At 40.4% G+C, this 17,332-nt stretch overlaps 1 protein-coding gene across 7 annotated transcripts in view; it reads left to right on the top strand.

Annotated features, from left to right (window-relative positions):
• The window catches only part of LOC144474182 (phosphatase and actin regulator 2), a 346,798-nt gene that overhangs the window by 325,370 nt on the left and 4,096 nt on the right, over window positions 1-17,332 (top strand). For 6 of the 7 annotated variants that reach the window (XM_078188823.1, XM_078188822.1, XM_078188821.1 and 3 more), the window contains 8 exons: window positions 955-1,188; window positions 3,244-3,493; window positions 4,802-4,831; window positions 9,616-9,761; window positions 13,390-13,546; window positions 15,462-15,517; window positions 15,984-16,087; window positions 16,309-16,481. In XM_078188823.1, the coding sequence (XP_078044949.1) occupies window positions 955-1,188; window positions 3,244-3,493; window positions 4,802-4,831; window positions 9,616-9,761; window positions 13,390-13,546; window positions 15,462-15,517; window positions 15,984-16,087; window positions 16,309-16,481 (1,150 nt within the window). The remainder of the gene's footprint in view (window positions 1-954; window positions 1,189-3,243; window positions 3,494-4,801; window positions 4,832-9,615; window positions 9,762-13,389; window positions 13,547-15,461; window positions 15,518-15,983; window positions 16,088-16,308; window positions 16,482-17,332) is intronic. The other variant, XM_078188820.1, reaches the window with a different exon arrangement.

Here is a 17,332-nt window from a genome sequence, read left to right on the forward strand (position 1 = left end):
ATCTTGGAACGTGCTGTAATAATTTTAGCGGTGCCTCAGAGTCACCGTTCGAGTGCAAAGGTTTAAAATACGTCAAAGGGTTAAAATACGTGAAAGGGTTAAATCGTTATGCATCATCGTCGACTTCTTTCGATTACGTCGCCGAGCGCGGAATTGCGAAATTCCGCCCTGAAAACTTGCGCAACCCGCACCTACCAGCTTTTACCCGCTTCTACCCGCTTCTACCCGCTCCGCGACCCGTCGTTTCCGCCCCATCCCACCGCGACACAGTGTATCATCCCTTCTGCGGTTCGTTTGCCGCACGCGACACGCTGTCCGCGCGCGAACTATAACGAATGGGCGGCGCGCGTACGTTCGCGCGCGGATTCCTCGCGAAAACACGGAATTCCGCTCTTAAATTGAAATTCTTGCGCCCCCGCCCCCGGTGTTCAATTAACGCGGCGGCGGTGCCGGTTGCCCCTGCGATTGCGTTTTAATTGTTGCGGAAAGAAAAACGTGGTACAATCTAACACATTTTCTCGTAATAGATATTAAATTATTTGGTTAAATTATGGCAAGCGATTTATAGGCCATTAGTTGAGGTAAAAAGTTGATTTATAGTTAAGATTAGATTTAGGTTAATTTATAGTTAGCCTATAAATCGACTAATATATTTTCTCCCGATCCAGTGAATCTCGATTGTCATAGCAATCATTATTTTCCTGTCTATTATCGAAGTAAAATTACTACCATAATTTCTCATATCGTTACATCATCTTTCAAATATTAGATACCAATTGTAGTTGCAGTTAGCTCTAGGAAATATGTCAGCGATTAATTCTGTGCATACAGTGTACGTATCGAAATATAATATACATGATTGCATTCTTTGCGACGCATTTTCAATGTACGCTAAAAGGATTTATTCCGATGGAACGAGAAGATACTAATGCCACCGTTTCGTTCTGTTTCCAGTGGAGAAGGGGGTCCTAGACCAAAGCAGCGAGAGCCAGCAGGTGATCGAGAGGTGTTACCCCCTGCCGCCTCAGAACCCGTTGATGCTGTCGGAGCTGCCGGAACCGCCGATTCCGTTGAGCGAAATCGGGCCGATTCCGCCTCCGCCGATGTTCAGCTCTTCGAGTCCTACGCTATTGTTGGCCAAACAACGGTACATACGGAACACGTTATCGTCGGATTACGAGGACGAAGGTACGCGACACGTTTATACCAAATACGAAATTCAATCAAACAAATTTTTGCGATAAAATCAAAAATACAGTCATGTTTATATTTGAATCATTTTTAACGAATAACTCGTTCGATTAAATCGCAGCAAAGTTATTGCGTTCGAAAAGTTATCTGAATGTTAATGAAGGTCAATGTGTACTCGATAACGTTCGCTAGTATATGAAATTTGATAGTATATTAAATTCGCTGGTATATTAAGTTCGCTGGTGTATTAAATTTAGTGACTTAATTATTTCGGTTCTTCAAGTAGTTAAAAGTTTAAGCGTCGGTCGACGAGGTCGCAGATTAAAAGCGCCAACCACATCAAACTCTAAAATATATTCTCTGATATAGTATAAAGTAAATGCAGATTTTTTAATAATTTCACAATATTCTCGAATAAGTATATATTTTAAAAAACTATATATTATATTTTATAATAAAAGGTTCGCCGTTAAGACTGTTCACAGCTATTTCCTACAAAATTCCTTTCGCTAAATCTATCCAAACTGCACGAAGTGCGATGAAACAATTTTATTTTTAAATGTCAAATGAACAGTTGGAGACGTCACGTTTCCGTTCTCGAGACGCCGTTCGTTCGGAGCCGTCTCTCGAAAAGTCAGAAATTATTCCGACAGTTCCCGCGTTACGGTTCCTCGCTCCGTATATTGTATCACTTCTGTTCATATTCTACCGCAGTAGACCACAATAATGATCCCGGTATTCCGCCTTCGTAGACTACAATATAATCCTCGTATTCTACGGCGCCTATCCTCGAACACCGCGTTGCTCGCCGTCCGCGCAATATATATTCTTCGTATTCCGCGGACGTAATCCTGTAAAACGTTCCCCGTATACCGGAGCATAATGCGACGGCCGGGCGCGTTCCTTGTTCACCGATGTTCCTCGTGTTCCAGCCATTTTACGTTTACACTATACATTCCGTCTATTCTATTAGGCTCGAAATAAATAGCCGATTTCAGGGCGCGTGACTTCGCCGCATCCCTCGGTATCTCTCTGTCCCACCATTGTCTTCGTCCGCGTAACTTCAGTCTTCACAAATTGCGGCGCGCCGCGGGCATTGTTTCCGCGCATTGTTTCGCCCGAAGCTCCGCGTGTATTCAAACGGCGCCGCGAACAACGTTCCCCGTTAAACTTCTTCAATTTATCTCGGACGAAATTATCGTCATCCTTGGAAACGTTGCGGCCGGTTACTTGGACTCGACGATCTCGAAGACGTCTTTTACATCGTCCTCGCTGTTAAGAAACTCGATTCTCGGATTGTCGTACGGTTAAACATTTCTTGTGATTTGTTCGCGATAGCTGGAGCTTTGATTCTTACGCGCATCGATTCTGTAGAGTCTCCTGAATGTTGTAGTATTGTTTTTAAGGGGATTAGGAACTTTTGAACCTGTTTAAATAATTTTTCTCGCGGAGAAAGATTTCGAAGGATTATTCAGAAAATTGACGAAGTGTTTTGTGGTTTTTGAATATTTTTTAAACGAGTTTCAATGTTTGTAATGTTATATACAATTTTCTATACTATTTAGAAAAGTTTGCTGAATCTTAATTGAAATTGTTCGTTTAGATCTCGAGATCGTAGTTGAGAGAATTTATTAAGAATTTATTCATTTCACCCTGCTTTGAGATATAGAGCAAAGGGATGAATTTTATTAATTATTTTTAAACGAAAGGAATAGCTGTCGAGCATTAACAATTAAACTGTATATTTTATGCACTCATAGCAAGCTTGCAAAAATTAATAGAGCTAAAAATGATCAAGCTGAAAATTGTTAAGCTAATTTATAAATAAAGCTAAAAATACCAAGAAAATTAAGAGGAGATCGCACAGTCTTCCAATTTTAACTTATCAAAATGCCTAAAAAATAAAATAAAATTATACTCATCCGACTTAAAATCGACGCACTATAATTTCACCTAGAGCTCCCATTTTCCCTGCTAATTTAACAAAAACACCACGCATTGCGCAATCGACTACGATGAAAATCTAACGGAGCACCGTTTCGCTGATTGCAGAGGACGAAGAGGACTTCGACGTCGAGGAGGAGGACAACATGTTCGTGTTCAGGATGTCGCAGCCGGACCCGGCGATCGACACGTCCCGCGTCGAGGAGATCCCAGCGAAGGAGCCTAAGTTTCACGCGGTGCCCCTGAAGAGCGTGCTGAAGAAGAGGAGTTCGGGGAGCGGGCCGGGGACGCCGCAGAACACTCCCACGCAGGAGAACAGGCCGCTGACGCTTCGCCAGGAGCTGCACGCCTCCTTCAAGTTAGTGGAACACCGTCCCGAAACGATCCCGATGATTCTCCTCCATTCTTGGAAGACTCGATGACCAATCGCGTGCTTCAAGAGACGACTTTGCGCAGGCTGATTTGTCAGCGAGTCTTCTCTTCAGCGATCGCGCGATCGCGCGCTTCCTTCGTGGTTCGAACACGAGACAGGAGATTTGTTTTGCAATTCAATTATTTTTGCAATTCGATTAGTTTTGAAATTTAATTATTTTTGCAATTTAATTATTTTTGCAATTCAATTATTTTTGCAATTCGTTTAGTTTTGTAATTTGAATGTCTCATGGCGAGAGAGCTAGCAATGTTCGACTGATTCAATTATATCAATTATATTTTCTTTTTATTAATTATATTAATTATTGTGGATTTAGTAAAAACGTCTCGGAACCTTGGAGGAGGCTCGCCTGGAACATCGCGCTTCACCTTCTAGCCCACGTCATTTCTTTACGCGCGTCCCCGCATCATTTCTCTCTCTTTTTCTTATGTTCCGCTCGATCATTCTTAATCACCTGCATCGCGATCATTTACGAATTACTCGGTCTACGTGTCGGACAGAGTTGACACTGTTCGAATAACTTTCTGAATAGATGATTATTTGGAAGGATGACGAGTTTTAGAGATAATAATTTTGGAGATAATGAGTTTTAAAAATATTAATTTTGGAGATAGTAAGTTTTAAAAATAATAATTTTAGAAGCAATAATTTTAGAAGTAATCATTTTAAAATCAATAATTCTAGAAGTAATAATTTTAGAAGCAATAATTTTAGTAGTCAAAATTCTGGAAGTAATAATTTGAAAATCAATAATTCTATAATGAATAAGTCTAGAAGTAATAATTTTAGAATAATAAAAGTCAGAAATAATAATGGAATAATTTTACTCTCGAATAAATCGCTGTCTCCTTATTCGCGAATAAATCACCTTCTTCACATATAACACTCCTCATTCGCGAATAAATCGCTGTCACCTTATTCTCAAATGAATCATTGGATAATATAACATTCAAGATTAATTCGTTCTCTAATGGTTCACTCACGAATGATTTATTCGCGAGTAGCTGATTTATTCGCGATTTAAAAAAGGCGAATTCTTTTCGCGTGGGAATAAAATTGATTCCGAAGTTATTATTCGTTGATTGCAATGACGGGAACGGGACTGATCGATCTGGATCGGATATCGAAGGGATCGAGAACGATGCTTCGCGTGAATCCTGTATAACTATCACCACGTGTCATGTGTGTCAGTCACGAGTAAAAAAGTGTCGTATTTTTCTTATGCTTAACCAGAAGGCCATTGAAGCCTAGGATACGAATATGGTAATTTGGGCATTGGTCTAACTAAGCATGCGCGAAATTATACGGTATATATTTTAACTGTATATATATATATATACACGCAGTCATGCATATATATTATGTATAAATATATATATATATATATATTACTACATATAATTATATAATAAAATATATATAATATAATCTTATATATCATAATAATAATCATATAATAAAAAATATATATAATATAATTATATATATTATTATAATAATTATATAATAAAATATATATGTATATATAATATAATGCATGAGTCTATATACATATTTCTCTATATTTGTACAAATATATTTGTCTTTATCCACGGCGGTTGATCGCAGAGAAAACGAGACAAGTGTCTCCGGTCTCTCTTCTTCTCCCCCCTTTCTTTCACCCTTCCCATCATTCATCGTCCTCTGTTGCCATACCCGATGGATCAGCGGCCGATCGTACTTCTCTCGGACATGTTTCGAACTCGCTGTCGCGAAAACTTTCGAATGATTTCGCGGAACAGCGCGGAACTTGCGGAGGAAAGCTAGACCGTGTTCTCAGGAGAAATTCCAAAGTTTCGCTATAATTTCAACTTGCTAGGGCTTCCGATGTGTGTACGAATGCGACCTGTTCCGGGGTCTAGCCGTGCTAAGGGTAACGCTGCCGGCAGCTGCGGAAACTCCACGATTGTCTTACGGGCGGCGAACGACTGCCTGGAATTTCGTACTTTTATGGCGACTTTTGGCAGCCTATCTTTATTCATTTTCACTGAGTTCGAGACGCGGAAAAGGACGCGGTTTGGATATCAGATTTAGATTCGGTGAAACTGTTGTTTCTTTATATATAAATTATTGTTTTTTTTATATATGAACTATTGTTTCTTCATGTATAAATTATTGTTTCTTTATGTATAAATTATTGTTTCTTTATGTATGAACTACTGTCCCTTTATATATAAAATATTGTTTCTTTACATATAGATTATTGTTTCAATATTTGTTGTACGTCGCAGATTATAGTCATGTACAATTAAAATATAAATCTGAAATCTATTTTATACGGTAACTTATTATATCATTTTTCGATTCGTTAATACAATGACATTAATACTGCAAAGACTGCATTTTTATTTAAATTTTGCAGAATATTTTCGTACTATAGTATATACTTGAATGAGAAAGTTTATCTACAAATTTTTCCGAAAAATATTTTTATAACATCAATAACTGTAAAAGATATCAAACACCAATCGAACCGAAATAGAATCCACGTCGCACCTCGACGTCGACGATATAAACGATTTTTATTTGCGAACGCAATTCATCGTACGAATCGTTATCGACGTATAATTAGCAACCCGAATTGTTCCGAGCACGTCCGAATCGACCGCTAATCCATCGTCGTCGTCAACAACGACCGTATAATCCCGTTTTCTATTTTATCTCTCTCTGTGTGTCAGCGTGCGAGCGAAGCGCCGTCGAGCATGGTAAACTTTGCGCCCTTAAGCATGAGAAAACCGTAGGGAAACCCATTGTATACTGTCGCCTACGCTTCACACGTGCCCATTGATCTTTTCACGCGTGAGAGAGCCTCGAACCATCGATCGACGAAAACGAGGCTTCTCGAGGCACCCCACACACTCTCTCTCTCTCTCTCTGCCGACGAAAACGAGCTTCCGCGCGCGGAGCTTGGCTTCGTTACAGCACCGATTATATTATACGTATACGTGTATGAAAATCGGGGATACGTCAGCTCGACGATCTTGGCGCATACTATTTTGTCTCTTAACTGTCATTTGGTTCGCGTTTTGCCGCGCGACGCGGATCGAACCGCGAAAAAAGGATTTTCGTTTTCGTGTCTTTTCTTCTTCTAAGCCACGGAACGCCAGACTGCGAGGCGGATTATTATAATTTCACTTGTATATTACTGCACGAGGTGTTTTGGTACTGACTTTCCATTGTCGCAATAATCGTAAGCCCTTCTGTTTTATTATTATTATTATTATATGAATATGCGTATACACTCGTACACGTAAATACTTGAACGCTTACATTTTTGACATTCGACTAATTTATTTATTTTAAGGGTTTTATAAGGGTTTGATAAGGGTACGCAGAAAACAAGGGGTGAATCTTGAGATTGCATAAGCGAAAGCAGGAAATAATTTAACAATCATTGAAGTACCTTTTTTTTGTAGTTTATTGTGAATACCAGAAGTGGCTGGTAAAAGTATTTGAACATTTAACCCTTTGCACTCGAAGTCACTTGAACAAGAAATCTGAAATAATTTTTCTGGCTTCTACTATTTCCATTTTTTATTACAAAATTTATTCTTTTCCTATGACATTAAATTTCGCGACTGTGTGAAATCAACGCAGTGTGAAAGGAATCATAGTGCAAATATAGATCCACCATTTTATTTTATAATCAGTCGAAAATTTCGCGGTTCTAATTCTGTAATTTGATTTTTCCAGACAATTTTTAATAAAACGGTACAATTTACTTTCATCAAATAGTAATATTTTGTCGCAGAACGAACTAATTTTATAAATGAATTTTTCGGCGATCTCTATACATGCTATTTTATTTTTAGTCTAATGTTGAAGCGTAAGCGTTCGAATACTTGTATGAGTGTATACGTACATATATATCTACATATATTATATATTTAAATCTTGTTGTCTATTATTGTGTCTTGGTCATTCACGGTTTGTGATAATCGCTTTTGTGTGTTTCAACCCTTAACACTTTAGAGACAGTACGAGAAACGAGAGACTCGTCGATGACATCTTCGCCCACCCCTTTATATCCTCCCATGATTATATCGTTCACCTGTCGCCAATTTATAAGGTGTCCCATGATCGAACTGGCAAACTTTGCGCGTTCCATGGTAAAATGGATGAAAAGATTACTTACTAATAATAATAATAAAAAAATAATGGTACACCATTACTTAATTATAATACTTAGGTTGTCTTTAAAAAAGAGGAATTTTGCATTCGGAATGTATACGGAATGATAAATATTAATTGTTAATAATGCAGAAAATATTTGAAAAATAGATGGAGGAAATATTCGGTAAATTGACTGTTTCAGAGTAATAGATTTTTATATATTATGAAAACGTTGTCTTTAACTAATAAAAATTGAATATTAGATATTATTTTACAAGAAAACAGTCTTCTTTAAAATAAAAATAATAATATACGAGTTGCACAATATTGATCAAGTGTTTTATTAAATAATTAAAGAGCGAGCTCTCGCGCCGCTGCGAAATTCTCGCGTTTCCTTCAAAATTGAATTAGAAGAATATAAATCAAAAATCCAGTTTTAGAATAAATATCGATTAAATTTCTCAATTATTTCTACATTATTAACAGTATTAAATTTCTGTATCAGTGATTTTACCTCGATTCTCCCGCGTTTCCGTCCGTATTTGTTCCGTTCTTTTTCATTCCTCTACTCCGCGGAACGGCACAGTTTGCTCGTTGTCTAACCCCTTGCTGTACATTAATCCAACCACCCCCTCTCCACCCCGTGACTCACCGATAGCACCTGTAAGGGTCCCCTTAACGTTGCTTTTAATTTTCCGCACGCGGAAACGGAAATTGGAACGAACAACGGGGGCGGAAACGGTTTTCTTTTCTCCGCGCGGCGCGTATTATCAAAGCGATCCACCACCCTCCCCGCGACAAATTGTGAACGCGGGGTGAAACGAGATAAAAAAAGGATGAACAGGGGTGGACGGGGAGACTATATAGGGGGAAGGGGGGAAAGAGGCATCGCGTCGCGAAGGGAACAGTTATCTGCGTCGACGTCGTTGATAACCCAATTCGGAACGACGTCGGAGTCCGTTTCAGAACCCCGCAAGTTGCTTCTGTTATCTTCATCAACGTCACACCGTGCATTCTCCATCCCCTGCCTCACTCTCTCTCTCACTCTCTCTCACTCTCTCTATATCTCTATCTTTGTCACTGGCGTTGTTTCACATCCCCTCCATATGCATCTCGTACTTGAAACGTCGTAGAGTAGAGAACATTGGTTCGCGTAGCGCCGACTGGCTGCGGTTGGATCGACCTGGAGAATCGAGTCAGGGGGTAACTACCCCTTTCGTTACCCACTTTTAACTCCGAAACCGTTCGTTCTGCTTTGTTCCAGTGGAAAATGATGATACGTGAATTTGTTTCAATTTTAGGTAGTTAGTGGAAGGATGATTATTGGACGCATTCTTAAATCGAATTATGTTTGGTTAGGGCTGTTTGTCCGCCATTTTGTTTACCTTCTGAGGTTGAGAATACATTTGCATTGCAATTCAGAGATTATTTGTTAATTAATTGTGGGTGGTGTTATCATTAATTGTACTTGATATTGTTAATATTATTTATATATTGTGATTAATATTATTTAGTATTGATCAATTTATTATTGATAGAGTCATTATTAATATATTCATTATTAATAGATTAACTATTAATCTATTCATTATTGATCAATTCACTATTAATCTATGCATTATTGATCAACCCACTATTACTCAATTTAACAATATAAATAATTCGCAATTTTAATATAGAATGATGATACTATAGAATGATTTTATTTCAAAATTTTGTAGAACGGTTTCGAAGCCATTTTTCTGTAATTTATTTCGTAATTTTGAATAGGGGATGGTGTGTTTCCTTTGTAAAATAATGGAACGTCCCTCGAATCGATTCTCCCATCGATCCAACTATCACGCAGGACACGTGCCAGCATCTGACATTTTTTTCCTTTTCGACGATCATTACAGTAGTCGACCGGTCAGATTTGGCCTCACTCTGCCGTGCACTTTGGAGAACAAGGAAAATGCGAGGCCGTACGTGATAAGGGAGGACGTCGACGGGGACCCTGGCGATGGACAGGTACTTTACAGGGAAGAGTACGAAGACGAGAAAAGTGAGTATATCCGAGTCTGTAGCTTTCAACATGAATTTTTTACAATATACATAATATTAATGATAATATTAATATCGATCGCGTTCGACGGCATAATAAATTCGCGGCAACTATGCGATTGCGGATTTCGATTGCAGAGGAAGGAAATTTCGTTGCAAATATATAATAAATTATGTCAGAGATCTTCGCTATAATTCAGACTCATTGATATAAGGCAAAGGGTTAGATAGGTGATTAAATTGCGAATTTAATACATTCCTAGCTAAAATGCCTTACTATGATAAATCTTGTCTTATTAATATATATTATTAGAGCTAAATAAATACTCCATGAAAGTCCACTGATACTTCTTAATTTTATTAAAAATACTGTAAAAGTAGAAATTTTCGTAATGGCGACCTCTCAGTTAATCAACCCTTTGCACTCGATTAGCGACTCTAAGGCGACGCTAAAAATTGCCAAAACATTTTCGAAAGAATTATCACATTACTAAATTTCTCCATAGTGTATGAATTATCAAAAAATACGAGTCTGAAAAATTTCAGATTAAATTAAATTGAACTAATAAAAATAAAATAATGCGGACTTAATTTTGGAATTAAAACAGTCTCTAATGCAAAGAGGGTTAATTCTTAAAATTATCAACTGCAAAGGAAATTTAATAACAAATGGCAATCGAATCCTGCCATGAACCGCCTATGGTATACTAGTCACCCCATGGTCCCACATCAATTCCCCGAGATTCGAAGGGACAGATCGCTTTGGCAAATCGCGCCGGAATATCGTCGAAGACCTTAGAATCGGCTTTCGCGGTCCGTACTAATTATACTCGCGCGCGATACACTCGCTCCACGCATACACACATCGAACAGAGCCGCCGAAGATCACGCACACGGCCACCGAAGGTTATATTAATCCCCGAAGATAGCTGGCGCGTAGCTCAGTGTGTTTCTGGCCGTTGTTTTGCCCACGGTTTTCCGCGAACCGTCTCGATCCGAGGCTCGGAAATCGACGATTTCATCGTGGATAAAAAAAAAAAAAAGCGCCGGCCAACCCCTTCGAAACCCGAACAAACCTCGAACTCCCCCGGCATAGAAAATCATCGGTGCGGCACGGTGACCTCGGATTCGGCCGGAATCGCCAGAGAATCCAGCGATCGTTCGCCAATGTTTATCCCCGATCGAGAGATCAGACTCGTCGAACCGCAGCGGAGACGTTCACGGTGCTATTCGAAACGCGTCCGCGGGAGATTAGGCTGTTCGCGCGGCCCAGGATTATTGTCCGGGCGGTGTCGTCCAAGGATTAGCTGACTTTTGTTACGGAGGACGTGTGGTGGGCAACGATGCCACGATGCTGTCGATCTGGACCGCGTCGACCCTGTCGATCGCCTGCGCGTCGATCGAGCCGTACAAAGCCGAGACGTCGCTGCGCCGCAGCGTCAGCTGCTCCTCGCTCGTCGACGGTAAATCGCCGCTCGAAATAGAATAAAACGGTTCGACGAAAGATTATTGCGTGGCCACGTCGATAATAGCCTTTAGTGTTCCGGACCAGTCGATGGTTCTCCGACGCGTGTGCAATGCACGTCGACGCGCGGAAAACCGGTGGCGCCCAGTCGACGTACGCGCCGCGATCGTGCCAGGGTGCCGCCGATCCGTTCGCCATGTCCACCTGCGAGGACGTCTACAGCCTCTGTTCGTGACGCATTTCCTATTTCTCCGATTTGTTTAATGTGCATTTAGGCATTTGATTTTGACGTTTAATCTGGGCATTTAATTTTGACGTTTAATTTGGGTATTTAATTTTGACGTTTAAGATGGATATTTAATTTTGACGTTTAATATAGGTATTTAATTTTCACGTTTAATCTGGGCGTTTAATTTTGACATTTAATCTGGGTATTTAATTTTGACGTTTAAATCTAGGTATTTAATATTGACATTTAATTTGCATATTTAATTCAGACATTTAATTCATAATATATAAATATATAGCATGGGATAGAGAAATTCTTTATAGCTTGCTTTAATTTTTCAATTAGCGCAATTTGTCAATTAAAGCAATTTGACAATTTAATTGCATATTTTCTGCAATATCTAGCGACTTTTGACAAATCTAGTGTTATTATTAAACAGATATTTATGGAAAATAAAAATTCTCTACACTGCAATAAACCACAATGGAATAGAAAATTCGCCTGCTCTGTTATTTAATCCGACGAATTTTAAATAATATGATATTGGAATTTTGCTACTATTATTATATTACTCTTATCTTCTAAATTCTTCTGTTATTATCATTGTTCCAATCCACACGAGAGTCGTCACTCTCGTCGACTGAACCGCGTTTGGCCTAAATAATTCATCTCCGCTCGAAAAAATTCCTTTCGCCACTGGAACGTCAAACATCTTAGCACCTGTCGCTGCTAACTCCTTAACTCTAAATCGTTCAAATTAGTACTTCTATATTCTTAGGGTCACTATTACGATTGTATAATATTATTTCTCGGCCTAGTCGCGTCTCTGTTTCGCGAACGATGACTTCGCGTTTGAGAAAAGTGAAGAAAATAGTAATCGACGCGTGCGATCCTTTATTAAAATTGTGCTGTTTGATCAGAGATCGTAGCAGGATCAATAAAGCCCTGGAAGGGCGTCGCTTTTATCATTTTTATCTGAGAGGCCAGCAGATTTTGAGTAAGAGACTCTGTAATTTTTGACTCGCGAGTGACGCGATAAATGTAATAAAATAGCGCCAAGTGATTATTATTTATCGTCGCAAGATTTAGCTTCGATCAGATAGAATATTAAAGGATCAATGCTAGATCAAAGAGAATACTAAAAAATCGATGATTAAGTGTCGCTGTGTGATCTATCAAGGATCGAGCAATGTCGAAGCAGAAGCGAAATATTCGCGAATCGTCTCGCGCTATAAGCGGCGCTCTAATTCCCTCGGACGTCATTAACATAAATTAAACGAGAACAGTCTCGGAACAGATACCGTGAAATTAAGAAGCTCAAGCTGTCGCATAAATTATCCTCGAGCCGTCTAAACCTTCGGGATCCCGGGGCAATCAGTTTTAATTCCGCAAAATAAATATTTCTCCCCGCTCGAAGCCGCGACTCCTGCGTCCCCCAGCGACGCGGCGGTCGGGGAAGAGTTCGACGGAGATTCAACCCTTTGCACTCTCGAGCGATGACTTTGAGACGTTGCTAAAATTGCTCTAACATCTTACAAGATAATATTTATACTGGTAAAAGTTCTAAAAGATATAGTAAAATATTAGTAAAATTAGTAGTTTCAAGCGAAACTCTTCCATCGATTAATATAATTTTATCTATAAATCCAGAATATTCGCAACAGTTAACAATTCTTAACAATTTTCTAAATACAAGTAAATTATAAAACGTGGCACGGTGATTTTTAGCAGCGCCTTAGAGTCGCCCTTCGAGCGCAAAAGTTTAACATCTAACAGGTTCCTTCGAGCAAACTCTCTCCAATAAATTAATCTCGAGAAATCTGCATAAAAATCTTCAACGAAAAAAGTCGTCGACAAAAGGACAATTGCAACCGCGCGTATTTCAATCGCATATTCCAATTGCAAATTAGAAGTTAATTGTTATTCAAATTACAGATCGGCTGGCAGCAAAGATTGCGCGCAAGGAGTCGCTGTCGCTGAAGCTCGCCCTCAGGCCCGACAGGCAGGAGCTCATCAACAGAAACATCCTTCAGCTGCAGACGGACAATGAGAGGCAGGAAACGAAGGAGGCAATTGGTGCCAAGCTCATCAGGTGAAAAGATTCTTTCGTTCTTTCTTCAAGCTTTCTTTCTCCTCGCGCCGCGGAAAGAAAAACGAGAAAGAGAGAGACCTGGTGGCCGCGTTTCACGGCTTAAACAAAAGGGACAGAACGAGATTCCCAAAACGCTGATCCTTAACGGCGACCGAGATAGGATCCGGGGTTTGACAGCCGCCGAGGCTACGCGTCCTATGGGACGCCATTCCTGCTTAGCTCGCCCCACAAAAATGTTTCCCTTTGTCAGCACACCTTCTTGGTATCTCGTTCGTTCCTCGTGGAAACTGCGATACCGGCTTTTCTATGGCTAAGCCGAGCTTTTCGAGGGCGTTGGTTTAATTGATCGTGGTGACGGCTAGCGAATTTTTATTCTGGATAGTGTTATTGCTATTGTTTTTTGGAGGGTTTCGCGAATTTAGATTTAGGTTTAGGTGCTTTTAATTCTGTTGAAGCAAGTATAGGAATTATAAAAGTCTGTTTATGTTAAACAAATATATAATATATATTGATATCTCAGAATAAATTTTACTAAAAACGAAAAGAATAACTAAAAATGTATTAACATTGTTATATTTCTAATAACGTTATCGTTAAAAAATATTTATCTTTTATGCACGAACTATACGCAGTATTTAAAAAATCCCACGATAATATCGGAGCTTACAGACACGCGACGCATAGACGATAAATTATTGCCACGCTGAAAAGCCGGTCGCTAAAGTGTTAAATCGCCGAAACTGCGGCGTTAAGGAAAACAACGATAAAGAGGCGAGAGAATCGGTCGTGTGCCGGCATTATTCAAAACTGGGGGGGAGGGGTTGGGGCCGGCTCTCTATTGATCGAGCCGTGTATTCAAACGCACGCGGAATCCCCCGCGCGCGTATCTCTCGCGGCCGTGAATAGCCTCGCGACGGCGGCGGCGGTGCCCATAGAAAACCCTCCCCGTGCCTGAACTGCTCGAGATATCGATTGCCGGCTCTGGGCGAATTATACCATTGCGCGAATCGCGGGGAACGCGCGCGGCGCGATTTCTAAAATTAGGAAGCCGCGCGCCGTGAATCCGCTTCTACCCGCCTCCACTCTTTCTCTCTCCGCGTCACCTTGAAATGTCTCTCTCTCTCTCTCTCTCTCTCTCGTTCATCTACTTCGGAGATCCATGATCCCATGGAAATGCTTTATCTTTCGTTCTTTAAATGTGAATTGTTGCGCAAAATAATGAAAATCATTCGCTGGAGATTTAATGGGAGATTAACCCTTTACGGACGATCGTTGCGACAGAGCGGGGTTATGCAGGACGAGGAGATCATTGCAGATGTGTCGAATGACTTTTGTAGAAATTATTTGGATTTGTTTAAAATGCAAATATATAATATAATGCAATTATATAAAATTTATAATGTACGCACAAATTATTTTAGAATAAATATCGACTGTCACTCGTCCTGCCAAGCGAAACGCCCATGACTAGCGAGGGTCGTCTTTCATCCGGAAAGGGTTGAACTTAAAATTGAAGGAGTTACCATATCGCAAAGTATAGATCGTTACGCAGATCCACGGCGACTGCTTTTATCGCAAGGCGCGTTCTTTGATCTCTCGCAGCGAAGTTAAGGCCAAGGAAAATCGATATTGAAAAATTACGCTCCGGTAACTTTGAGAATGAAACATTACAGTCCGGAAACATCAATAATGAAAAATTACACTCGAGGAGGTTTGATAACAGAGCCGAAGCGGCTTCGGCTTGTAAAGTATCGGTAATCGTAGTGCTAACACCGTTATCGGCTAGTTCGCCTCCGTCGCGCGCGGATATCGTCGAACTTCGTTTGACCGTGCGAAAGCCTCGTTCGCCGGAGAAAAGCGGATTAAACGGGCGAGATAGACTGGTGCACTGATTCTCGCGACGTTGTCGTTGCAGGCGGCTGAGCATGCGACCAACCCAGGAGGAACTCGAGGAGCGGAATATCTTGAAAAGTAAGCTGCTGTCTGTCCTACTCTCTAACGATCGAAGCGGACTCGTTCTCCGTTGCGCGATCCTCTCTCGGGAAACGGACTGATTAGCTGCGAGGCCCTGGAAAAAAGAACAGACGATGATCGGGGAAACGTTGCCTTTTCCGTGATCGTTTCGATGCATATTTAAGCGTGATGCAGAGTTTTTGTTACAGAATGCTGTTTTACTTACTGTAGCTTCGGCGATCTTCTTTTTAAAAAGAGAGAAAATTAAGGACGATGCAGTTTATTCTTTGCAATTGTTTAGAAGAATAATTGACGTATAATTTAGTCGACATAGTACTTCGATTCGCGTTGAACATTGTGGTTTCAGAAATCCATAAAATTAAGTGTAAAAAGAGCGAGAATCAGTCTGTCTTCTGAGAGACGAAGAAACGACGCTGTTTGATGAGAAAGGGAATGATTTAAATAAATCGCGACACGTTTGCAGAGCAAAGTCCCGCCGAGGAGAAGAAACAGAAGGAGGAGAAGAAGCGGTACCTGCTCCGAAAGCTCAGCTTTCGACCGACCGTCGAGGAGCTCAAGGAAAAGAAGGTAATTCTAACGCGCTACCAAACAGAAAAATAATTTAATCAATTTAAAACGAGTCGACTGGCAAAGTTGCAAATTATAGCGTCGACTGTAAAAATTGCAAACTATAGCATCAACTGTAAAAATTGCAAATTATAGCGTCGACTGTCGAAGTTGCAAGCTATAGCGTCGACTTATCGAATTATTTCGTGAAAATAGAATTGAAACTTTGGTTCGTTGAACAGATCATCAGGTTCAACGATTACATCGAAGTCACGCAGGCCCACGACTATGATAGAAGGGCGGACAAGCCGTGGACGCGGTTGACACCTAAGGACAAGGCAGCCATTAGGAAGGAGCTGAACGAGTTTAAGAGCTCGGAGATGGCCGTTCATGAAGACAGCCGACACCTCACTAGGTGCGTAACGATTCTTAAAAGAAACAAACTTCTCGCTCGAAGCTCGCGCCGATTCGAACCGATTCAAATGGACAGTTATCTATTTAGGGTAATCTCACTAGGGCCGAGAGACTTGGTAACCCTTCCTTAATTACGAAGTCTGAATTGCAAAGTCTGAATTGAAAGTCCTCTTTAAAAATCCGAATTGAAAGTCCTCTTTAAAAGTCTGAATTAAAAGTCCTCTTTAAAAGTCCTCTTTAAAAGTCTGAATTAAAAGTCCTCTTCAAAAGAGAAACAAATGAATTTTCATAGCAGCGATAATGAAACGTTCGGTGATTTGTTTGATCGTTTAACGAAGACGTGATTTCGCTATGTCGAAGGGATGTCGATTAATTAACCCTCTGCGGACGGAGCGCTTTGGTTGCTAAATAATTGTCGGATGTCGCACAGAGGAGCGCTTCACTGCTTTGCACTTTTTCTTGAAAGATTCAGCCGAACGATTGTCTTTGATTTGATCTGATCTGAACTGGTTCTTTTTTTCTGTTCGCCATTGATCTGATTGCGTGAATTACATGTTACAGTTTTCTATGAATCGGTGTCATGCGAGCACCGATATACGAGGACACGGTTTCCGTCTGCAAGGTATCGCAATGACAACTAGATTCCAGTCTCCCCTTCCCGGCATAAATTGTCGATTAGAGAAGAACAAGTTCTCTCTTCTGCTTCTTTCTCGTTCGTTTTTACTGACCGAACTTACACACACGTAGCCTCCCGTCGGGAGACCCTCCCTCCCCCGAATTCCTCCACCCTCTCTCTCTCTCTCTCTCTGTCCTCCACAGACACACCTGCCGACCGGAAGTAGTCGATAGACA

The sequence above is a fragment of the Augochlora pura genome, chromosome 8 (assembly GCF_028453695.1).
Source record: "Augochlora pura isolate Apur16 chromosome 8, APUR_v2.2.1, whole genome shotgun sequence".
NCBI classification, from domain to species: Eukaryota; Metazoa; Arthropoda; class Insecta; order Hymenoptera; family Halictidae; genus Augochlora; species Augochlora pura.